The sequence below is a fragment of the Halictus rubicundus genome, chromosome 2 (assembly GCF_050948215.1).
Source record: "Halictus rubicundus isolate RS-2024b chromosome 2, iyHalRubi1_principal, whole genome shotgun sequence".
NCBI lineage: Eukaryota > Metazoa > Arthropoda > Insecta > Hymenoptera > Halictidae > Halictus > Halictus rubicundus.
This window is the reverse complement of record NC_135150.1, coordinates 10,319,834-10,345,227: the sequence shown is the minus strand read 5'-3', so window position 1 is coordinate 10,345,227 and position 25,394 is coordinate 10,319,834. Positions and strand designations below refer to the sequence as shown.

The 25,394-nt window shown below is 37.3% G+C and overlaps 3 protein-coding genes across 7 annotated transcripts; 1 reads left to right on the top strand and 2 right to left on the bottom strand.

The window, feature by feature from the left end:
• Positions 1-266: 266 nt before the first annotated feature.
• On the top strand, positions 267-8,810 carry LOC143362577 (GTP-binding protein Di-Ras2). The gene is made up of 4 exons (XM_076802869.1): positions 267-880; positions 958-1,103; positions 6,202-6,467; positions 6,887-8,810. Exons 1-4 carry the CDS (start codon positions 694-696, stop codon positions 7,089-7,091), a joined length of 804 nt encoding a protein of 267 aa, XP_076658984.1. The 5' UTR covers positions 267-693; the 3' UTR covers positions 7,092-8,810.
• A 1,666-nt stretch (positions 8,811-10,476) lies between these two features.
• On the bottom strand, positions 10,477-15,378 carry Bulli (regulator of MON1-CCZ1 complex protein bulli). 2 transcript variants are annotated; one of them, XM_076805130.1, is made up of 12 exons: positions 14,958-15,378; positions 14,689-14,889; positions 14,316-14,621; positions 14,053-14,227; positions 13,814-13,973; positions 13,634-13,739; positions 13,401-13,554; positions 13,244-13,307; positions 12,917-13,136; positions 12,686-12,849; positions 12,343-12,618; positions 10,477-11,757 (listed from the first exon to the last, which is right to left on the bottom strand). In XM_076805130.1, exons 2-12 carry the CDS (start codon positions 14,806-14,808, stop codon positions 11,496-11,498), a joined length of 2,007 nt encoding a protein of 668 aa, XP_076661245.1. In that variant the 5' UTR covers positions 14,809-14,889; positions 14,958-15,378; the 3' UTR covers positions 10,477-11,495. The 2 variants fall into 2 exon arrangements, with proteins under 2 accessions (XP_076661245.1, XP_076661246.1); XM_076805131.1 differs by having other exon boundaries at positions 14,689-14,829.
• Positions 15,379-19,120: 3,742 nt separating this feature from the next.
• On the bottom strand, positions 19,121-24,426 carry LOC143365192 (coiled-coil domain-containing protein 39). 4 transcript variants are annotated; one of them, XM_076805127.1, is made up of 11 exons: positions 24,228-24,426; positions 23,331-23,756; positions 22,115-22,336; positions 21,845-22,036; positions 21,558-21,773; positions 20,943-21,326; positions 20,621-20,875; positions 20,055-20,540; positions 19,751-19,963; positions 19,388-19,682; positions 19,121-19,306 (listed from the first exon to the last, which is right to left on the bottom strand). In XM_076805127.1, the coding sequence occupies exons 1-11, from the start codon at positions 24,330-24,332 to the stop codon at positions 19,215-19,217; spliced, it is 2,886 nt and encodes a 961-aa protein (XP_076661242.1). In that variant the 5' UTR covers positions 24,333-24,426; the 3' UTR covers positions 19,121-19,214. The 4 variants fall into 4 exon arrangements, with proteins under 4 accessions (XP_076661242.1, XP_076661241.1, XP_076661243.1 ...); XM_076805126.1 differs by having other exon boundaries at positions 19,121-19,309; positions 24,228-24,425; XM_076805128.1 differs by having other exon boundaries at positions 19,121-19,309; positions 23,331-23,821; positions 24,228-24,332.
• Between the last annotated feature and the right edge of the window lie 968 nt (positions 24,427-25,394).

The following is a 25,394-nucleotide window of genomic DNA, read 5'->3' as shown; positions in this document are numbered from 1 at the left end:
TGGTTTAATCGGCGCGCAACGCGTATTGCCGAGTCGAGCGCACGTGCGGCCGTGCAGACAGTTCGCCAGCACACACACCTACCCCCGGCCCGCCGAGATCGCGTTCAACTCGAATTCAATCGGTTATCCGATACTCGTCGAGTTACCGGAACAGAGCGAACGTTTCAGAGAAACCAGAGGAGAAGACCGATCGATACCGTTGGTAAAGATAATTCTCGAATATCTGATCGATGCGAAATTTCCTTCGGTTGCAGAAACTCGGACACCGCCGCCGCGGCCCGAGAAAACGAGGCGGACTCGATAGCGATCGAAGCTGCGTCGAAAGTACCGCGGGGGTCTAAGGAAAATTGAGTTAACGTCGAGGAATCGAGTCCAATCAGCCGAGGTGGAGGAGCGAGGAAGAATCTCGGCCGTGAAAAAAAAAGGGGGGGAAAATAGCGGAGGTGATATTAGATTTGTAGACGAGATTGGTTATCTAATTCGACTATCCCGGTTGGTGGTGGAACGAGTGGGCTGTGTCGGCTGTGGGTTTCAGGTGCGCGATCGGCCGAGACAACCGGCTACCCTCGGCTAATGCCTTCTTGAGTTGATCGGTTCGCGATCGCGGTCCTGTTCGCGTTCGCGGTCTCGTCTACGGTTACGTTGCAAACCATAGTGGAAATAGTAGAGAAAGAGCGAGACATATCCAGCAACATGGCCGATCTCGAGAGAATCAGGTTGGTGGTGTTGGGTGGTGCCGGCGTCGGTAAAAGCTCGATCGTACGTCGCCTGCTCGGTCAAGGATTCAGCGAAAGGTACAGACCCACCGTCGAGGATCTCTATTCGAGGGAATGCGTGTTGGGCACGCTCACGTTGAAAGTGGATCTGTTGGACACGGCGGGTAAGCAAAGCCGACTGACGACGAGCTGTCGCTAGCCCCATTCTAAGCAAATCAATCATTGTCCCACGCAATTTCAGGTGACCTGCAGTTTCCGGCCATGAGAAGACTCAGCATCGCCACGGCACACGCGTTCCTACTGGTCTATGCTACCACCTCGAAGCCCAGTTTCGAGTGCGTCAAACAATGCTTCGATGAAGTCAGAGAGCAACGGTCCGATTTTCAGGTATCGCAATACGTGACTGTAACAAGGAAATCTAATTTACAGCAACAGCAACCGGACGAGTAGAGGAAATCGTGGTCAAAAGCAGAGTCGCCAGGCCAGGGGAATTGAGGGGAATACAGTTACTCTCTCTAGTCACGTGACATGCAGACACATACACGGCAGAGTCGAAACGCGTCACGTGACCGGGTCGTGGGGGAATAGCGCCGTAGAAGCACAAGGGTAGAGTGGCAGCACGGCCGTCGCTAATACAGGCCGGAACATGTAAAGTGGCAACACCGCATACAGACAGAACATCAGTCCGTTCAGCTGGCCCGATCAAACTACTAGTCCAATCATAGCATATAGAGACGGTCGTGATATAACGGGAACGACTTCGAATCACTTCAAATCGGACTGAGAACAGCGTTGCCAAATTTACCATGTTCCGGCCTGTACTAGAGGCGGCCGTGGTGGCAGACAAGTCTTAATCTGGCGACACTAGTCAAAAGTAACAGTCCGACTTTCAACTACCATTACGTTCACAACAAAACTTTGTATTGCAAAATTTTACATAAATATCTGATATTATTGGGTCATAACAAATTTGCTTTGCGACAAGCAATATCCAAGTTGTTAACCCCATGATGCACAAAAACGTCTTGGATACATCATGGCGTTTGTTATGCCATTGTACACATTCAAATAAAATATTGTTCAATATTAACAGAAAACGTGATAAGCAATACGTTCGTTGTAGTCTTAATACTACGTCTGTTCGAATTTGTACAACCGTTCTTTGATAAGCTTACATAAACAATAAATTCAAAAATAAATGGTAACAGTAAAATAATGGTAAAAGTGAACCGTTACGTTCTTCGGCATGGGGTAGATGTCTTTTTTTGGTGTAATCAACATATTCATTTGACCAAATTTTAACATTCAATGATAATCTTTAAAAAATTACACTAATTTTATCCGATTATTATTTGGTTTCACAATTACGGCAAACGTATAAACCACGTTGTTCAGTGCATTCTTCGTGAACCACATCTTCGCACTTCGTGTACTTACTGCATCCATTTTTCATTTAACTTGTAAAAGTTATAAAAGTCTTCTTCATCATTACATACTTCACGCCACCCGTACGACCGGGGTTCAAATCCTGCCTACATTCTTCACGCCTTTAGCTTTCGTTTTTAAAACTTTTTCTTCTAATTTGGATTACGTACCTTTCTATTTACTTTCTTCATATATTCTGCTCTGATTTTTCCTTTTGGCAAGTGCCAGCACAGGTGATTGACTTTTCATCAATTTCTACATCTTTCTATTTTCTCGAGACGACGCTTTATAAAAAGGTTTTACCAATTTTAATGTAAACTCTAATTTAAACGAAAATGTGTTCCTTTTGTGCTGATGTATCTTGAGCTTCATTATTTTAACGCTATTTTCTACTTCGATTACTGATGTTGCAATCGTACCCGATCGAATGCTTTCGAGCGAACAATTGGATTACAAAATTTTCACTAACAAGCCGTTTAAAAATATTAAGTGACGATTAATATTAAATTCAAAGCAGTTAAATTAAATATTGAAAGAAAGAAAAAGCATTTACTTGCATAAGAAATATTTTCATCAGAATTGAAAAGCACGGAGAAAATGTTACTTAGGGTATGGGACCCATTTACTGTGCCTATATTAATTATACTTATTTTTAAAGCATAATGAATATTAAAAAAAGAGATATTAAATTTTTTTCATTAAAATCAGTTATACTAAGTATCAATTACTAAGTATAATTAATGAGTGCGTGTCCATGTTATCAGTATGAATGAGTGTAGAGATCGTTTTCAGGGATGGAAATGCAGAGCAGAGCGTTGTGAGTCGTGAGAGCGTGAAGAGTCGTACGAGAGGTCGAGTTCAAGTCTAAAAGCGAGCGAGCGAGTTTATCATATATATCATTTTGTTTCTTTTTTTATTTTTACTCTGTCATTAAATATTCTTGTTTTTACTTTCGTCTTCGAAAGAATTAATCCCCGTTCACTTAACATCCCCACATATAATTTTGCATTAAAAAAAAGCTGCTGCTGCTGCTGCTGCTTTTAATCAGTTTTTTAAATACTTACAGAGAAAATATTAACTATCTCCACGAACTTAGAATTCCAATTCGATTAAGAGATTGAACTAACCTTTCTACTATATTGTGAGTATGAGCATACTTTCTACAGTGAATTGTGGATATACTCTCGATTGATTTATGCAACCTAAATATTAAAGTATTGGAAATTGTTGAAATAGTAGAGTGATAAAAATGACACTGCAGACTGTGTAGATGTGATCGGTATACGTACTTTCAGAGCTAATTGCAGGAAAGAAAAATTCTTTGGGGTAAGTTCTTTATCAGGTAAACGTACGTATTATAGAATGAAATTACGCAGAGATTAAAATTTTCATAAAATTCAGGTTAATAAATTTACAAAATGTTGGAAATCTAAGGGCTAGTCCTTTTAGAAATAAAAATTGCTTTTTATAACTTAATATCCGCATTTTTTCAAATGTTTCAATACGTTCCCACTATAAAAACGCTGTATTTGTTTAAAACAATTGGTAAATAAATGGTGAGAAAAAATATTTTCTTAACTGAAATCATTTTTATTAGATACTCTTATGTTTGCACTATAAGCACTCAAAATATAATTTCCATCGGTTTGCTAGTTCAACCGTTATAATTTAATGAAAACGGATTGACAATTTATTTTACAAATCTGTAAAACCAACAATTGTCAAGATATATAAAGACTACAACATGTTCGAATTCCAATGAAATCCGAAACATTACTCCGAAAAGTGTCTGATTTCGCGTGGGATGACCCACACACGTATCACACATTAAAGGTTAAGCTTTTTATAAAATCGTATCTAATATTGTGTTTGATTACTCATATACTTATATGTATAATGCTCAATCACGAAGCAAAAATCTCTTAGTTTACTTTGAAATAAAAATTAGTGCGAAATAACTCCACTATTATATGTAATAAATGTATAAAAGGAACTCGTATACGCATTTCATGAACATAGGCAGGGTGTTAAAAAAAAAACAATTCAATAATTATATGGAATATAGAACATACTATGCTGAGTAAAAGAGCCTTAGTACGCATAGGTCAAAAGGTCAACCGTTTCTGAGATATTTACATTTTTTTTTGCTAGCATTATGATCAACTTACTTACTTCCATTCCATTACTTCAGTGTTTATAAACCGCGTTCTGAATGTCCTCATTCAAGTGCCGACAGTAGATTTCATCCGGAATCAGTCAGTTGTGTTTCGGCTATTGTGGATCTTATTAGTATTTCGACAGAGCTCGCGACTCTGTAAGAAGAAGATACCAAGCCTGTTTAGAAATAGAAAGAGGACACGCGGAAAATCTTCTCTAAATATCAAAAAGCCAGTAGTAAATGAACCATGATGTTAGAAAATAAAAATGTTTATATCTCAGAAACGGTTGACCTTCCGACCTATGTTTACTAACGCTTTTTTATGAGTAAAAAATGTGTTGAGGCACAGTGTGTTCTATATACCATATAAATATTGAATGGATTTTTCTGAACACCCTGTATAGGGACATCGTAACAGGACGACCCAGTGTCATCAGATTAAGACTTGTCCCCCACTCTACCCTTTCCCTTCTATGGCACTATTCCCCCACGCTTCCGCCACGGCCCGCTCACATGACACGTTTCGTCTCTGTTGTGCATGTGACACAATGTCACGTGACTAATCCGATACTGGCAGAGAGAGGGTAATTGTGTTCCTTTCAATTCGAGTCAATTCCCCAGATCTGACAAGACTGGGGTGACCAATTATAAAACACACATTTCTACTGTTCCATAAATATGCCATGCAAAGAAATATTATATACGCAATTTGGAACACCTATTTTATCAACAAAATTCTATTGAAATTAGTGAGCAAACTTATTCATTCTAGAATATTCACGCTATCACATCAACTATTACACATCCTATGCAAACACTTCACTTTAGAAAGTGAATTAAAAATAAATCGTCGTGTCCTATCAGTATTGATTTGGCCATTTAGTCAATTTTTTATTTCTAATATTTCTGCACGGGAGAATTATGTTCACTCATATTTATCTACAAATGTAAATATTTCTACGTAATGCTACAATTTTCTTATCCCTGTATAATCCCTAGAACTATATTAAATTTACATTATTTATGAAACTGTTCCATAAGGGGGACAATGTTCCGTAACATGTAGGTACTTTTACCATAAGTTAGGACGAAGAGTCGTTAATACTTTATAAACTATTTTGCAAAGATTCAATATTAATGCCCAAGTTCTACTCGTTGGAAAATGGCATTCTATATATTCATATCAAGTTTAACACGTTAACCAGTTAGCTGTTGCGACCTCTTTGAAAAATGTGTACCTAAGTTGCGTCGCAAAAATTAACCGCTGTTTGAATTAGAGCTGTTTTGACGAGTATACTCGTCATGACACAAAATATTGCCATTGCTTCATGACGAGTATAATCGTCAAACACAGTTAACTGGCTAAGTGCCACATCGGTCGCATATGGATGATACTAATCTTTCAGATTGAGAAATTCATTTTTCTTCTGATATAGAATGCAAAAGGGTAACACAAAGAGACATATACAGGGTGTTCGACTACAGATGGGAAAAAATTTATGAGGTGGTTCTCCATAACAATATTAGACGAAAATGAAGAATAACACTGCCGTGCGCCTCTATGACGTAAGCAACGTACATCTCTGTTGTTCGTGTTGCCGCATTTTAGGCGCAGTTTTAATTGATAATAACTAGAAAATGAAGCCGAAATCGTAATTTTTTTATTCTTCATATTCGTCTTATATTGTCTTGGAGAACCACCCCTTAAATTTTCTCCCACCTATAGTCGAACACTCTGTATGGGACATAGTCGAAACGAGCTTAGTTTTCGTAACGCACGTCGAAATGTGCTTCGTAATATTGTTTCAATAACCGAAATCAATATTATAACAGCTTTCAAGCCCTGTAAGGACTACACTGTAGCGCCGGTTTTGATCCATTTATCGCGCCTGTTCTTGACAGGAAGTGCCGATAGTCGTCGCCGGAAACAAGCTGGATCTTGCGACCACGCGTAGGGAAGTGACTATCGAGGACGTGAGCGAATGGTTGTACTGCAAGCTGCCGAAGCTCCGCGCGAAAGCGATGGAATGCTCCGCCAAGGACGATTACAACATCAAGGACGTTTTCCGATGTTTCATCACCCTGTCGAAAATTGTGCCGAAGAGCCATCCCGGCGAAACGGACGAATCGGGCCTCAGACGAAGATGTTCCGCCTATGGTTCACGCAGGTACATGCATGTATATTGCGATACATTTTACGAAATGCATACGAAGTCCATCGCTCAATGTCACGCAAGTTTTCTCGCAGAATCGATTCATATTTTCTCCCCGAGTTAAACGCGCTTCTCGGCGCGCGACACGACACGACACGACGGGACGCGACGCGGCGATTCCAGAGGTCTGCGCGAAAATTAATTTCCGCTGGCCGACCGCCCCGCTTCGGTAAAAGAGCGAATGAAAAACGCTCGACAATGAGTCGATTAACCGAGCGATCGATCGGCTACTGTTCGCGGTAACGTTGGCAACGTTGATAACGTCGGTTTGCGTTCCCTCGCGTTGCGTTGCGTTCTGTCGTGTACCATCGCGTCGTGTTCAATTGCAACAGTGATCGATCTCGCATGATTAATGAAAAGAATCACGTTGGCAGATCCGGCAGTCCACATGGTAGATCGGCGGTTACCGGCGGACCTGGAGGGAATTCTCATCAAACGGGCACGCCGCAGTCTTCGAACGCCGGCAACGAAGAAGTAGTCAAAAGTAAACCGCGCAGCCGTAGCCTGATCAGGCGCGCCTCACGCAAAACGAAGCAACAGATCAGGGATACCCATACCGACGACTGCAACATCTCCTAACTCGATCGTCCCGCAAACCAGCCCTCTCTATCCCACACGCTCCCCCGATCCGTACTCACGTTCAACGACTCTAGCAACTTCGACCGGATGTCAACCCGCTTTCGTCGGCGGTACGTTTGCCCGTGAGAATGCACAACGCTAGCTGGATCGCAAGAGACATACGGTATAGAGCGGAATCGATTTTACCGATGTCGTGCCGAATTCGAAAGACTCTACCGGTCAGTGATGAGATACGGGCCGCGTTTTCTCGCTCATGTGCGGCGATGTTAGCATCAGTGAGTAAACTTCTGGATAAAATAGGGTACCTTGATCAGCAAATTTTCAAAAATTCCTATGATTTGATTTTGAAAATAGCGAACTCCACTCCTCTTTGTAGCTCCTTCTCCAATATTAGCTGCCATTGTATAATAAAATTTTAACAATAACTTACCAAAAACTTGTAGAACACTCGTCTCATCTTGAAACAGATTGTTTCGGGACTCTCCCACCAATATCACTGGCCTACTTCCTTTTTTCTCATAATATAGACTCGTTATTGTTTTGAGCGCGCATGCGCGAAAAAACGCGGCCGATATCTCATCACTGTTACCAGTCCCAAACCGTTGGCAAGCAGTTTGGTTGTTCCCCGAAGCAGTGTCGCCAGATGAGGGGAAGGAGCACGAAGTAAGGGGAACAGTGCATACAGGGCCGCGGCAGAAGCGTGGAGAAATAACGCAGTAGAGGGGGAAGTTAGAGTGAGAACGCAAGTCTTGAACTGGCGACACTGCCCCGAAGAGCGTGTCCCACCCGTTATAAGTCGTCTAATTCCCGAACGAAGAGACTACACCGGTACGTCCGCTAACCCCAACATTTTTACGAGCGTCATTTCGCGCGACTTCGATGAAATCGTTCGACCGTGACGCGGCTTGCTCGAGCACACTTTCGATACCGATCGAAAGCCAAGTAATTGTCAACAAGTTCCAACGACTGTCAGAGATATTAACAGAGTCAAAGTCGAGGTAAGAAGAGACGGTTGTGTCCAGCACTGTAATAGTTCCGTTCAGCAGTGAATCCTCCAAAAAACCAGCAAAACAGTCGCGCGACTTGAAGGTGACAGCCGTGTGTCCCGACTAACACGCGATTTGGACCGAACGTGTCCCGACAAATATCCTCTCCGTCCTCTTGTTGTATGTACATAGACATAGCCCGTTCGTCCCTGCGTTTTTGTGGCACACTTCGCCTTTTTCAGCGACAACCAACTGGAAAAGGCTAAGAATAAGCTAAAAGACAACGTATCCACCGAGATCCGGGAGTAGAGCGAGCTGTGTACACACGTAAACAGGAATCGTCGTATCCAGTGTTTCGGAATTTGAATTTTACACAACAAGCTTAGGGCTGAAATCCGTCGCCTTCAACACATATTTTATGTCCCAGCGAACAAAAGGGGTTTCTTAATTTTCGCGCGCCGCTTCTGCCCATCATTTTCAGATATTGTTATACTATCAAATTTTCACCATAACAAAATTTTTGCTTTTCAACAATTATAAAAGCCACATTAGGCCTCGGCACTTCTGAAATAACATTATTTGAAAAATTATTTCAATTATCATGTTATTTTATTTCTTTTGACAAACTTATGCATACACAGGGTGTACCGTTTAACTCGAAACGGTGAAATATCTCTCGGGGAATTAAAACTATGAGATCAAAGAACCTTTTTTTCCTTTTCTTCAAAAATATCAGTGCATTGTTTTAATCGATATGTGAGATAAAATATATGCGGTGTGCAATTTGAAATTCCCAGGAAAATCTCTCGAAAAATATGAATGATATAGAAAAATGGTTTCAGATAGAAGTTGTACGGTTTCGCTAGGGACACATCATACTGTCATTTATTCGACCTTCAGATGACTTTGAAGAGGCCTATAAAAAGCAATTTAGAATTTTTAAATTGGAACCCATATTTTTCATTGTATATTATGATTGCTAGCATCTAGATGTTTTCGGAACACTACCTGAACGTAATTTTTCAGCATAAGCTATTTCCGAGATATGAACCCTCAAAGGGTATAGCCAAATAAGATGGTAAAAAATGAAACAAAAAATATGGATTCCAATTTAAAAACTCAAAGCGGTCCATTATAGGCCATATTATTGGTCTCATTTTAATCAGAATAATGCAACGAATATATCGGTGAAAGTCTCGTAAAAAAATAATTAATAATAAAGAAATTAAATTTTTAATTTAAAGGCCTGCGCTCACGCGGGCTTTGATCTGTGCCGACGGCCGCGACTCTCCGCGTCTCTTTCTTTCCCATACGCTGTCCTCTGCGTTCGAAACTTTCATCGCTCATTACACAAGTAAACATCATCGGAATTATATCATATTTGGTTTCATTGTAATTAGAAAAATGCCACGAATATGATGGTGAAAGTTTCATAAAAAATAACGAAAAATAAAGAAGTTTTATAATTGAATTAGTAGTGGTCTCACACCGATATACCCGACAATGTTCTGGCACACTCCTCGGCAGCGACGGCACTCGAGCTTTGGCCCCTCACCGCGGTGGTGTGGGTAGTTCCACTGACTCCAAATCGTAATATTGGCACTGACTCGTAAAGAAAATTTACTGTATTTTCCCTGGGAATTTCAAGTGGAACACCCTTTATATACTTGCAGAAATAACTAAGTATACATGTGGTATTATAATATCAAAATAAAATAAAAAAATAAAACATACTCGGGATGAGATTAATTTTATTTAGCAGAAATTACGTAATTTATCAATTGAAATCAAACCTAAAGAACGATTAATGCAACTCGTTAGCAACGTCCAATATGCTAATACAAAAAGCTGAAAATTGGAATTTGTTTACAACGTATACGAGACAGAGCTGCCCCACCTACATTTCATAGAATTAACAATTTTTCCGTAAATATAGTAGTGGATTATATTAAATCAAGTTAACATTTTTTTAATAACTTCAACTTATCACGAGATATTTAACCGTTTTTAGTTAAACGGAACACTATTATTACACTATTAGACCATACCCAGGATATTTATCAAGTCTGATTTTGGCTTTGTTAAATAATTTTAACAACCGTTGAAAGCACCCTCTATTTCGAAATATTTTTTTATAGTTTTCACGCATTTTCGTTTTACACTTTGATCAATTTTGTTTCATTCTTAGTCTCGTATTTTAAATCAATACATCAAATTATAATGCAATCAGAGAAAGTAACAAAAATTCATATATCATATAAAATAAAAAATGGATGATTTCACATTCGAAAAAGTAAACCTTTATGAAATAAAATATTTGAAATTGAAGATAACCGTTGAAAACCGCAATTGTTTTACGGCGAGGTTAATATCAGGGGTATCAATTAGTTGGTGAAACGTATAAAGAAAGTTAAAATTTATTGGACAGTAGCCAAGTATAATAAATGGATGAATCCTGTATGACTGGTGAAAGCGGTGCGCGATGCGTCTCCATTGTATCGCTATTTGCACGGATCCTGCAAACAAAACCCACCATACGAAAGACAATGCCAAAGCATTCCCTTTTAGAAGCTCAGCCGTGTAAGTCGATTCCGAACCGCTGCAGATACAAATATCAATTATTGCCCTTGAACGTATAATACGTATTCATACGCTCGAATATGTGTACGTGTGTTGCAGACACGTACTTACACGTGTATGGATGCGATGCGATTGCATTTCTCCCTTTCTCGTACAAACACACCAGACCAATTTTACCAAATATATATTTTGTGACTGTCTGTTCGTCTAAAATGTAAGCACAAAGTAATTTTCTGTATTCATTGAGAATGCAACGTTCTTCTTCATTGCGCACACGTGAATTCGGTGCGTTTATCGAACGACTTTGAGCGCGTTATGCAAGGAAGCTATAAGAAAGCAAAAGGGAAAACAGTAAAAAAAAAGATATTTTTATTACTAAACGTTGAAATCTTTCTTTTCTTCCTATCTTAATCTAGCAATGCTTCTACGCTCGAACCGTTATCAACGCGCCATTATTTTGTCCTAGTACAGTCTTTTGTATTATATTAGCGTTCCATTATACCTACGCAAATATTTCGAAGAAGGAATGCTGTATCGATATCAAACAAAATTGTATTGGTAAATACAATGAGTGTAAATAAACGATAAAAAATATGCTACGCATATGTATATCGCGAAAGGAAAGAGCGAATAAATATTTCAACGCGACCAAATAAGCTCTTGCTTCTATTCCGTATTACAAATGTGAACTGCACCACCGCACCGATCGTAGTCTTTTCTGCTGTTGCTATTGTTGTCGATGTTTGTAGCCTGTAGTAGTCGTAATCGTCGTCGCCATTTATATTACAATAAAATAAGGCGACAACGAAATCGCGCGAAGAACGTATAAAGAAATTTATCAAGAAGAGATAGTAGTGATATTGGAATTGGTATCAGAGTTGCATCCGTTATCAGTTCCATGAAATAAATTTTTGAAATGTTGAACGTAAGCTTGACAGTGTTCTCCCTTCGCGAAGGCTGTTGTATTGTGCAGCCTTAAATTACGCTGTTCGAAAAACTTGAAAACCGAGAAGAATAACGTAGCGTCCTCCGTGGCTTTCGCTGCTTCCAAGATTTTCCTGGCGGAAACTTGGTCCGCCATCCCCACTGATCGTACATATCTGAAACAGAATGCAAAATATAATACATAATAAAAACAGGGAAAGGAGAGATTCCATAGTAGACATTCGATAAGTGGCTGCGCTAGGAGTTCCAGAACTCATTAAGTTATAATGTATTAAGGTATAATATTAAGAATATCTACAGTTCGCGAGATACTCTGCAGGGTATCCCGTCGAGTTTGAGTACCTTAAATACCTCATTTATTATTCATAACGAAAAAGAAATATCACAGGGAAACATGATTAGATGAAAACATTTCTAGATAAGAACCTGAAGCTCTCCATCTACGAGAAAATTAGTACTGCTATGTTACAGTCGCCTTGATGTCCTACAACTTTTATTTAAAATACTTTCGAAAAAAATGAAAATATTTCAATACAACAATACTATATGTGTATGCAATTTCCGTGATCAGAAACATGTAAGTTAAACCGTGAGACAGTGTGTGTTCTTGCTAAGCGACAGAGTAGAGTGCACGATCGTGAGTAATGCCTGTGAGCGAGAGACGTTCCTAACGGCTATTATTTATTAGACAGCTACTTATCAAATGCTTACCGTATAAGGGAAGCGATAATACAACTTACCGCAATGCTTGCAAAATATGACCTTTCGAAAGAAGGACTTCGATTATTTCTTCGTGAGCGTTCCCCAATCTTTTCAGCATGTCTAAGGCAAGCTGATGAGCAGCTGGATAAAGGTTCTCCAAAGAAAGCAATAGACACGCCAAAGGTTTCGAATCTGCTACCACATGATATTGCAGTAACTGATGAAGCTGGTAATATGCTTTCCGTTGCACTAATGTCGTGATGACTAACTCATGTAAGTAGTGTTGCACAGGTATTCCGTGTTCCGCCAACGATCTAGGATAGCAGAAACATTAGAGACATTGTTCAGCGAGCGGTAACGACACCGAGAGTATACAACTACCTGATGTATTCCAGAAGAACCCACACAATCATTTTTGGTTTGATCGTATTTTCTGGAGATAATATGTAACTGTAAGTGTCACTCTGGTCCAGTAAAAGCTTATATTTATAGTTCTCGGGTGGTGCACCGATGCTTTTCACGTTGTTTTGTAAAGGTGTTCCCATCTAAGGAATGAGCAAACGTATCAAGTAAAGAAGGATTCCGATACAAGAAAATTAACAAAATAATAACCTGACTTTGAAGTTCGCTTTCCAAATAATTCCTGTATACCGAATTCAGTTTATCGAATATAATCGGCATCTCCATCAAACTAACGGGCAGCTGCATCATGAAATTCTGCAGCTCTTGTACCAACACCTTCTTTGCGTTTGTCCGTTGCATTAGAAATTCTACCAACAATACTTTGTCAGTAATCAGTTTCACCAATGCTTCCACTTTCAGTTCCACGTACCTAACGAACAATCGCGGTCGAACGATCAGTTTTTACTATTCATTCTACGTCTGCTCCTTTCGTTCGATTAAAATACGCTATGTTCGAATTTGAAAGGACTTACCTACCATAGGCAACCTAACTTCACATCTATCACGATATTTGGCTGAAAAACAACCCAGTTCGGTGAATCTATGAAATGTTGAGGAAAACCAATAGCTTTTTTATGCGTGGTTCGGTATTATAAGTTATAGATGAAATACATGTTCTCTTTGTCAAGGATACACAATTGGCAAGGTTGATATGCTTGCTCTAATAAAGTTGCCCCCGGCACCTTCAAATTGTATGGTTTGATCGGTTTTGCTGGTGCTACGCTGCTATGATGCATTACAGTTCCATCGCTCACTCCCGGTAACATAATGTCAAAAATCATTGAGGTCTGAAAACCGATTATTTCGTCGTTTTACTTTTTCACTTCTGTTCCCATTTTTTAATATTAGTCATGCTCGTTTACTTACTTTTGAAGCTTGATGATGAACGATGATAAGATTGTCTACGACGTTAATAGCAAATCTACCACTGACATCAAGTTGTAAAATATGACTTCGCTTGATTGTTGTCATCCTGTAATAATAAAAGATCAGCTAGAACACGAACAGACAAACCAATACCGTGAAACATGCGAGTATTATATTTACTTGTGGACAGTGTATACATAAACGGATGCAGTTCCCATTGAACGATTTGCTCCCGGTTGATGTCGCAATAAGATAATACAAGGTGTTCCATACAAAACTGCTAATGCCACGTCCCGCTCGCAAACTGCCAACTTTCCAGGTTTTGTTGCACCAGGCTCCACTAAAGCAATTAATTATATTTTTTTGTTTTCAATTTTGTTACATTGTCTGCGATTATTAATTACTCTGCTTTATCTCACTTTCAAATTTTGTCAATTTATGAAGATTTCCAGGTGTTACATGTAACGCCTGCATCTGATTGCCCATTGTACCGGATGATAATAATACCAAGTAGCTTTGGGGGCAATAGACAAACCAATTTATACCTAGAATTAGACATTTTAATGCCCGAACATTTCGTTTTTCTGGATTTACCTAAAATATGGTAAAATCCATGAAACATACATCTTTCACATCAAGACATTGCAAATTATTCAATCATTTGAAATGTTTCATTTCCTACTTGAAATAACTCTACTCCATAATCAGTGACAAATAATATTTCGTTTCCATGTGTCCAAACAAATCCTAATATAGTTGCGTTCTTTCCTTTACATGGTTGCGAATATTCAATGTTATCTAATCCTGTGACAGGAGAATAATTAACAAATTCTACTGATGCATTGGTACGTTGTATAGCTAATATATTCATGTCAGGAGAAAACTTAATAGAAATCACAGGTCCTTTGTCTTCCATTCGAAAGTGTAGATTTTGGTTTGGTCCTTTAACCAATACACTTGCAACTCCTCCTGATCGAACAGCAAATACCTAAACGCCACATATTTTGTTTTAAACTTCTTTGTAATAATTTATACTCTTCTCCATGTTTACTTACTTGTTGTTTTGAATCATCGAAAAATACATTGGTAAGACAACTAACTGATTCAAATTTAATTGGATCAGAAGACAGCTCCAAGTAATAATCGCCATTTGTATCTTGCTCCTCAACTGCCATGTCACTGTCGTTATACTGTTCCTACAAATTTATCCAAAACTTTATTTAGGTTATATTCTTTCTGTTGCTTTTCGGTAAAAGCTGCATATTTATATGCTGTGTATTTGATTTCAAAGTGAACGAAATTAAACTGTCACTATTTATAATACCTCTGTAGTAAACACTTGTGTTTTATTTCCAGATGATTAGTTGACTATGTCTTCATCAGTTTGTCATTTCGCAACTTTTTCTACTTAAGGAATAAACATTGTCCGACGTTAAATCACTTTAGTAAATACAACAAAACATTGAACGTTCCGAAAAATTAAATTTTTCTTAGATAAAACACCCTTCTGATTACCATAAACACAGATTTCGGTGATGGCAATATGATTCTCAACCAGTGCTTTTTTAATTCTACACAAAAATGGTTTTAATCGTCCGATCATAAAGCAGCAACATGCAAAATATTGATAAAAATTATTTGTATCATAAAAACACTGCTTACAATTCACAACTAGAGATGGGATGAACTGCTACCACAGACGAGTTATAAGGATAGACCTATCATCTTATGAGACTTCGTGTCTCATGTTCTGAAATATCGACTGTTCAAAAAATCAAAGGTTTTGGTATGCCCTCTACAATTTAGAGTGGTGAGTTTAGGAATTATATTGAATCACAGGTATCGAAGGCGTCGTAGCACCAGACTACGCGGTCTCAAAACTAGAATACTCGACATGAGATTTAAAATTCTATCAGCAACAGCGCCATTGTAGAAGATTGGTTCCACAATATTAGTTCTGGATGATACGGTAGGATGTGACACGGAATGGTACGGGGGCTCTAGAGCCCCCCGAGCGTGAGACAGAAAAATACATTGGGTGATTGGTCTACTCCTATACCTCGTCTGTGGCTCGACAACTGTTTCTTTGTAGCCGCGAACGCGACACCAGCGCCTTCGTGTTGCAATCGGAGGCTGTCGATGATTAATCGATTCGAATCGATATTCCTCGCCACTTCGTTCTTAGGAACCATATCGATCGGTGTCGATACCTGTCGATACATAGTCCTACTTCGACAAGATCTCTCATAAAACGAGCCTTTCAACGCAAAAACGAAAAACGTAAATCGAAAGAGTTGATTGCTGGACATTGAGAATAAAACAAGCTGTAATTCGTGTACATTAAAATTTGTATACATTAATTACAATCTAGATAGATACTTTATTGATTCCCCTCAGGATTACAATTTTTGATACCACCCGCTCCTTTTTTTGGCTTTCCTCCTCACGCCGGTCTTATCCTAACCTAATTTCTAACTCTTCGTAGATTCGCGATAATGTAGAGTGACTACATTACTGTCAAAAAACGGTTTTACGTACCTCAAGTTTTCGTCGTTACATGAGAATATTTTTCGCCGGAAAAGGGCTCATTCGAAAGAGGAAGGTTCAATCTAATGCGCGCTGGTCAGGAGCTGCCGAGATTACGCAGATATTTGGTAATATAAGCGTTAGAAGTAGGCTAATAATTGACGATGTGCATGCCGTGGAATCCAAGCATTTTTATACCACTGGATGAGTTTTCTGGATGAAATAAAGAGCAGCGCGCACTAGAGAATATCTCCAGCTACAAATTGAGCTATATTTTGTCTCGATTCTCTGCGAAATAAAGCCAAAAACTTGAAGCACGTTTCTGACGTCAGAATTCGTATGTTAGCGTCAACGCATTTTTAACGAGAGGATTTGGTGGGATGGTCGAAGGGATGTTTATTCCTTGACAGATTTATGGCAGGGCTTTATAATGTCTGTGGCCCGTGAGGCTAAACAGTCCTGGCAGCAGGCGACGCGATAGCTGATGACCGATTTGGGTCTCACAGCTATCGATTATCTAAGCATTGACTGTTTATTGACGGTGAGAATGTTTAGAAAAGGCAAGCGACCCGACGTCGTATTGCCAAAGACAAAGACCTCTGACCTCTGACTCTTCAGGACTCTTTGTCCTGAAGGATCTGGCCACGGAGTGGGGAAGGCTATGCCTTTTGGTAAGAGGACTGTGATGAACCCCACGGCACTTACCCCAGAACCTTGGGACCAGAAACTCCTAGTTTCTAACACGTACTATCGATAATACAGAGCAAAAAATGTGACAAGTTTAATCACAGACTTAGTGGGAACCAATGGCGAATTGGTACAGAGTGAGGAAGGACTTCTCGTCACTTATTCTAGAAGCATTCAGGGCCGTGTTTCGATTACTTTCGAGCGACGTCTTCATGTTCGTTCAAACGCGCGGCTTCCGCCGTGTCTGAACTATCCCTTAGTGTTGTGAGTCGTCGAGTGTTGTGAACTGGGTACTTTGGACAGCGTTATTCCACATCGCTATTGCACGTCGTTATTTACATATTATTTAGACAAGTAAGTATTTTCATTACTATTATTTGTCACCGTCGTTGTTTTTGTTTATGCTCTTCAGCTATATTTGTTCCAGTGTTGTTTTATAATTTTTCTTAATTTTCGTTCATTTTTTGGGACACAGTTTGTCTGATTGCTACTCGAAGTGTTGCTGTAGGCTAGAGTCTAAAGCACACAAGAGGCGAAAATGCTTGGAAGCCAAAAGGACACCTAGGCAGCTATACAGATGTGGCTGAAGAGGGCGGCTGATTGTATTAATTATTAATTATTAATTGTTAACAACATATCTTAGAATCATTAACAACATTGTGTTAATATTTAGGTACCCATAGGTACGATAGAATAGCAAAATTATAACAAATACACATGTAATATTTTTTGTCCATCAAAAGAAATATCGATGGTATTGCACTGCTTGTGTTAAAAGAACCACGAATTTTAATTCTAATATTTAATGTTTAATTTTAATGTTCAATTTTAATTGTAATGTCCAATCTTAATTGTAATGATTAATTTTAATGTTTAATTATAATTGCAATGTTTAATTTTAATTTTAATTTTAATGTATACTTTGAATGTGTTTAAATTTATTTTATTTTAATTGACATTTATGAACGTCTTTAAGACGTACAGTTTTGTAACAAAGACGTCTACGGAGGACGTTCCAGAGACGTCCAGAAGACGTTTCTAGGACTTTCAACACGTCTATAAGACGTCTGAATGTCCATCGATAGACATCTTCAAAATATTTTTAAGACGTGTCTGTGCTATCTGGGATAGGGAGTTCTTCTAATAATAGGGATGGATATCTTCTGTATATAGTGTAACATTGGCCCTTTTCGCCGCGTAGGAAGGCGGGAGCGGGACCAACTCCGGGAATTTATGGGCACTGAGGCCGTGCCATGCACGGCCGTGAATACGCGGTCCTCCCGGTACTAACGAGTTCTCGAAGACTTCAAAACCAAAAAGAGAGCCTTCTGCTCGGGTGCCAGGCACCGGAAGGGTGCCACGCGAAACGCGGGAGCCTCTCGCCCTCGGTCGAAACGGAGGGCGGGAGTTGGGCCTTCGAGAACCGCGAGAAGGACGAGAGACGCGAAAGGGGTCTGGCGGATCGCGCAGGTCGGAAATGACACAGTACGAAATGGGCTCTAATTATTTATTAATAGTCCAGTGTTACAAAATACGCGGCCACATGGCCGCACCCGAGGGCCCGCCCTCTTCATACAAGATTAGCGAACGGATGGAAGTTTCGCGGCGCGTGGTTGTCGTACGTTAAAATTGCCGCACGCGTGCGGTACGTCGGTACGGGATAAAGCTCTCGCCGAGGCGAAAGCTTCGCGGCGCGATTAGAAGTAGACTTGTCGCGGTATTATACGATATCCGACGGACGGCGAAACGTTCAGCGGAAGATACGCGATTTGTTACGCGGCGGAATTCGCTCCGAGAAACGTGAATAACGGATCGATTGCAATTCCTATCGACTGCGGCTCCTCCGAGGAAGACTTCCGGATTCTATCTCGACGGGAAACTGCGAATGAGCTCAAAAGCACGAGGCGGAGTACGCCTCGGCACGCGAAAGTTTGGGGAACGAGACGCGATGTACAGTGTTTGCCGCGGAAAGACCGTGGCGCTAGTAAGCGGAACCGCGAAATTGTGCCTTTTTTCTAGACATTTTACGTCTTAAATAAGTAAGTAATCAATTAAAAATGCATACCACCGTGTTTGTACATGCCTTTGCTACGTCTGTATGGTGCCTTTTTTCGATACGAACACTAAATTGACTGAATAAAATAATTTATTTTTAAAAGTGCATGTATGATTTCAAGTAGACTATTTACTATATGAAATACATATTTTACCTAGCAGTGATTATGCTTATTCTAATTTTTAAAAATTGTAATAATAATTTCATTAAAACTTAAATGATTTTTTCATTAAATTTCTTTTAAATATTTTATATTTTATGCAGAGGTAAAAAAATAAAAAGGTATAAGTACACAATTATATAAAGCTTACATTACAAAGATTTTTTTGAAGAACGTATGTATACTGTTTTTACAGATTGTTGTTCATGTTTTATAATCCTTTTGGATGAGGTTTTTGATGCAACTGCTGAAATAATATTCGTATCAGTAAATCAGTCAATTAAATTCCATCGAACAATAACAAATTGCTTGTTTATGAACATACTTGGAAATTCAGGCATAATATTGACAACTTTTCCAATACTTTCTCTAGATGATGAAATAATACTTTTACGATTTGTACCATTTGATACGTATTCTACTGAGTTTGTAGAACGATTGGAGGAATGACTGGACATTGGTGATTGTGTAGTTAACGGAATAGATGGTAACTCTATATTTTTAGCAGCTAGAAGCTTTTTGATATAAGGTTCTGTTTCCATATGATGAATTGTAAATTCTGCAATATCTTGCAAAATGATAGAATTCTGTTCTTGCAATTCATGTAGTTCTACTTCTTTCTATATAAAATGCAAATATTACGTATATAAACTTATCGATAATTGTGATTTATAATTTACATAAGTACCTCTTGTATAAGTACTGTCTTATCTCCTGTGATGACACTTTTTTGTTGAATAGCTTTTTGTACATTCTTTAAACTTTTGTCAGCTCTGAATATTTTTTCTTCCTGATCACGAATTTGTTGCCTTAATTCAATCATGTATTGATTTTTATTTTCTTTCTGTTCTTCAATTTCATCAATCTGTTTTAAGACTTGAACATATTCATCCTGCATTTTCTGTTGAGATCATTTTACATAATAAAAATGAATATACATATGTTTTGAAACCTTAAAGTAATATAATAATGTCACTTATACTATAGGATACCTGTAAATTGTCAGTTAAGAACTGCAGTTCACGATTTTTTTGTTTTAAGTTTTGTTCGACATTTTGCAATTCTTCATCCAATTTTCTATGTTCTTCTTGTTCTGGTTTATTTTTTCCGTCCGTGGACAAAGTTGTTAATTTATATTTATCATTACAAACATTTATTACCCGTAATGTATTTTCCATGGCTTGTATTTCAAGTTCAGTTTTTGTTATAGATTCATCTAATTTATCACCTTGCTCTTGCAGAAGATACCTTTCTTGTGCATTTTGAATCTTCAGTTGGGTAGTATTCAGCGGTGTACCATCAGAATTAGTGCCTAACATAGCTATACCATTGTCATATCTTGCCTGTAGTTGTTTTATTCGTATCTTTCGTTCAGCTATAGCATTTTTTAGTTCTGAACATTCACCACTAGCAACTCTCTTTTGAATGATAAATGATTCTTTTTGTACAGATATTTCTGCTTTACGTTCTTTTACTGCCTAAATAATTACAATCACCCTGTTAGTAGATAGCTTGTTCTTTATTTAATTACTATTATTATATTCGAATGAGAACCTACAGCTTCTAATTCGAGTCGATATCTTTCCAAGTCATAAACGCTATTTCCAATATTAGACATCATCTTCTCCATCTGTGACACTTTAAGTCGTAGAACACTTTCTTCTACTTGTTTTTCTTCATAACAATTTTGAGCAGCTTTCAGTCGTTTCTCTCCTGCATCCATTAAAAGAACTAAATCTTGTCTTTTGTTTCTTAGATAATCTAATTCATTGTTGTCACTTGCTAGACTATTGGACATTATTCTCATATCATACTGCAGAGTGAAAAAAAAATGAATTAAATTTCCACATTAATGAAGAAATTACTTAAAATTAACATACTTCTAAGCTTGAGATTTGATTTTGCAACAGTTTTGATAATTTCATCTTCTCGTTCAAGGTACTTTGTAGTTCCTCAATTTTCATTTGTTTTCTTTCTGCTTCAGACTTATCCCGTTCATGACCTCTTAGTCTATCTAATTTCATTTCAGACTTTTGTAATTCGAAATCCACTTGATACAATGTTTGTTTCTGTTCCTCAAAAATTTTTTCTTCCTTGGCATACAATTTGTCCAAATATTCTTCCTTCTTAGATTCATTCAGATATTGCAATTTTGCAATCTTTTTCTCATCTTCTAGTTTCTTTATCTGATTTCTAACACGCAAATTCGCGTTTTGCAATCGGCTTACTTCTTTAATCATTGCAACTTTCTTTTTTTCTTGTTCCTACGTAATACTACTTTATTATTATATGTATATAAGTAATTATATTTTATTATACATTGTTACAAATTAATATATATATGTTTACATGTTGTATAAATATAGAAATTAATATTTCTATTGCGCACGACCTAACGTCGTATTATATAAATATATCGTCTACTATTCATTTGTTATTATTAATGCAATAATTAATATCTATACATGAATCCTGAATATTACTAAAATAAATACCTGGAACATATTTTCCAGTTCTTTCGCTTTTTCTTTAATATTTAATTCTTGATCGCCAATATCTTGCAACTTCTTAGTTAATTCAGCCACTTGTTTGTTTAACTTCTCTATTTTCGTATATTTATTTTGTATCTCGATCTCTTTACGTTTTATGTCAGCCCGCAGTTGTTCCACGCGGTTATTGGATTCTTTTATAATATTTTTTTGTATAGTAAGCTAAAATTTCAAAGGAAAACGCTTAAAAAATTTTATTCCAGAAAAAATATTCTTCACATCTACTTTCTTACTTGATTCTCATAAGCTCCGTACTTCTCCTTCGCTTTCTTTTGATCTTCTTTCATATTGCAAAGATTTTTCTCCAATTTTTTAATCGATTCTTCAACCTGTCTATTACTTTCTTTTTGTTCCTTCAAAAATTTCTCCGATTCCTCTAGTACGTTCTTCTTATCTTGCGTAATCTCACGCAGTGTTTCAGTTTCCTGTCCAAAATATCATGTGGTCGTTATCACATCGTTTAACAAAGAATATACTTTTGAGAATGAATTATCCAGTCATACTTTAAGAACACGTTGAATATCGTCGTTTCGTTGTTGCAACATGATTACACTCTCTTTCCATTGATTGAACATTTGTCGATAGTCCGCCATCGCTTGATTGTACAATTTGGTCGTTCGATCGAGAACAATCTCGGCCTCTCGTCCTTCATTAGTTATATTAATAATCGCCTCACGATACGACTGCAATTCTTTACACAGTTTCTGTCTTTTCAATTCCATGTCCTGTACCGCGAAAAGTGAAACAATTAACATTTCTTAGTGTTAAAGATTTACAGATATTTAACATCTTTGCGAGTTTCACTAATAAGTAGATGATCTTTAGCAATTTTAATATGCCGAACGCGAACCTGGAAACTGTTTTCCCCCGTAATTCTCAGGTTTTAAGAAATAATTTATTTTAAAAAAATATCAAATTTTCAAGTTTAAAGACTTTTTGTGTCATTTGTTAGAAGCTATACAGATATTTTACAGCAAACATCTGTATAGACGCTTCCAAATACAATGACATACAGGATCTCCTAAAAGTCCCGAAATGGCCGATTGTCTCACACACAAAGCAATTTGACCTTGAGCAGTTTAACCTTGACTGGACGGGTGAAGGTCTCGCCAAAGCTAACACGGTTTTTTTTAATGAAACATCCCATTTTTCATTAAGCAGTGTCAAAATTGATAGCGAGGTGTTTCCGAAACACTACCTGTTTCTCTTTTTTCTATGAAAATTATGTAAGTTATGACCTTGGCATGATCTTGACCCATTCTTAAACTCTGAACCCTTCGACAACGAAGTCCAGGTCTATTTGGACCCGAAATATTCATACCTTCACTTAACTAATCAATTTCTCATCATTAAATTGAATGAATGAAATGTTACATTAAGAACAACAGAAAGAGTAATGGGTCTGTAAGAAATATCTTCAAAAATTGATAAACGAAGCTGTGAATGGTCTTGAGCAACTTCAATTTTACAGATGTGATAAAGGTCCTGTGTCCAGAGGTAACCATCGACGTAAATGGAAATATTAGCAGGTAATAAGTGCATTGCTCGCTTTGCAGGTCGATTAAATACATTTAACAAGTTTTTCTAAAATTGAGGGTGCTGAAGAGGTGGGGTTGTCAATCAATATTTATAAAAATCACCTATTCATTATTGAAGCTCAAAATAAATGTTGAATAATATTATTCTGCATTATCCTTGATTAATTTATATCATATTCACCTTGTAGTCTTTTGCATCTTCTTTCAAATATTGTTCTATAAGCTGATTGTTATCCTCGTTTTGATTCAATGCGTCCTCCCATTCTTTCAGGCTTTTCTCGTCGTACTTCACCGTGTTTTTCGATGTCTCGATCTTTTTTGTCATTTTTTCCAATTCTCTTGTAATACTCGCTACCGTTTCGTTCACATTCTTCCATTCTTTTTCAAAATCTCGGGCCTCTTGCCGCAAACTCGATTCTGTGCTGCAGCTCAATCGATAATGATGGTTTTCGGTTTCCAGTTGTGTCGCGTGCGTGTTTAAAAGCTTTTGGTTCATATCCTGCTCCGCTTTTAAAGTATTTAGACGGTTCTTCAACATTGTAAGTTTCTCCGTATTAGACTCAAGTTTTCCACTTAAAGCCGCTTTCAGTTTCATTTTGTTTTCGATCTTTGTTCCATAAACAAATTGAATATATTAATTCCCCTTAATCCACTAATTACAAATAATCGTTTCTTTAAAAAAGAACAATACGTTTGAAATGAACAAAGTATAATATTTAACTTATAAGGAATTTGTAACGTATTTATGTACGTATTTACGTATTGAAACATTTTACTATGCAACAATTAAATTGTGAGCGCGCATATGAAATTTGCGTTTTAATTGATCATTTAACTAAAATCGTAATTGAAAAATTATTATTTTTTATCAACATTTATTTATTGAAAATTGGTTTATATTTGTTCCAGAGATATTTGAATTGAACATAAACAAAAATTTTATTGACTCATGTGTAATTTTACTTTCATTATAAATTTCAAATTCGAATTTGACAATAATGTGTGTTAGAAAGGAAAAAAACAAAAACTAATCCACGCCAAGTGAATGAAAGTAATGTAATGAAACTGAGTTGCATACTTCTTCTTCTAATTGTTTGTTCTCCGCATTTGAAACGGGAATTCGGAATCCATCTTCCCAACCCAGAATGCTTAAAACATTGTCTATATTATTATTTATCGCCATGCTTTTCGTTTACTCGTTAAAGTACTCTTCAAGATAAACTGATTTGTCGAGCCAGCTATTTGGAACTCAGAAGAAATGTTTGTAATTCGCCGCCATGGCAACCGTACCTATCGACAACCGGTAGCGTGTAAATATCAAAAATCAACCTAATTTCAATCGGTCTTTTCTCGAAATGAGGTATTTTATGATACAAAGTGGATATGGCGAGAAAATAATGCCTTTATATAATAGACTGTATCGAACATTGTTGAATAAATCTTTACTTTATCTAAGTAATAGTTTAAATAGAGATTTGTTTATTATTTGGGAGTTGAGGTAAACAAACAGAAATAAATACTTCGTTATTTGAATTAGTCTAATGATGAAATTAATTATTGTTATATAGCACAAGCACAACACACAGCACAAATCATTTTTCAATTATTTGCTACCTTTGTATTAATACTTGTCGCTTGGATGTGCAAAAGTATAGCACATAATAAATATTTGTATAACTTCAAATTTTAAGACTAGTAAACTTAAAGAGTTTTTAAATCTTACTGATAAGAGATTATTTTTAGGATTCAAGCACAAAATTAATTTAACAAGTCCCACGAACTGTATCCACCTGAAATATATCTTCGTTATTTTAAATAATACGCGAAAATGTTTCAAATAAAATTTAAAGCAATTAATAATATAGTAATATAGCAGTTTTCTGATAAGTGGATACATAAATAAGATATGAAGGTATAACTTTCAATTTTTTGAGTTATAAAACAGTAATGAAACATGTCCGAAGTGTCAACTTCCTTAATTTACTGTACAGTTATAACAGACTAAGATATATATAGGTACGTGCTATTCTATGGCAATTTACAGAGTGCTCGACATATGTGGAAGCATTTGAAGAACGATTTCTTATAATATAAAACGAAAAATAAGCAAACTATTGCAGCTTTGGTTTTAATCTTCAGAAATTAAATCAAAACCCTAATTTCAAACTTCTGATTTCCATCTTATAATGTTGTACTTAAATAATCACTAGACTGCAGATCTTTATGCAAAATAAAAATTGCCTGT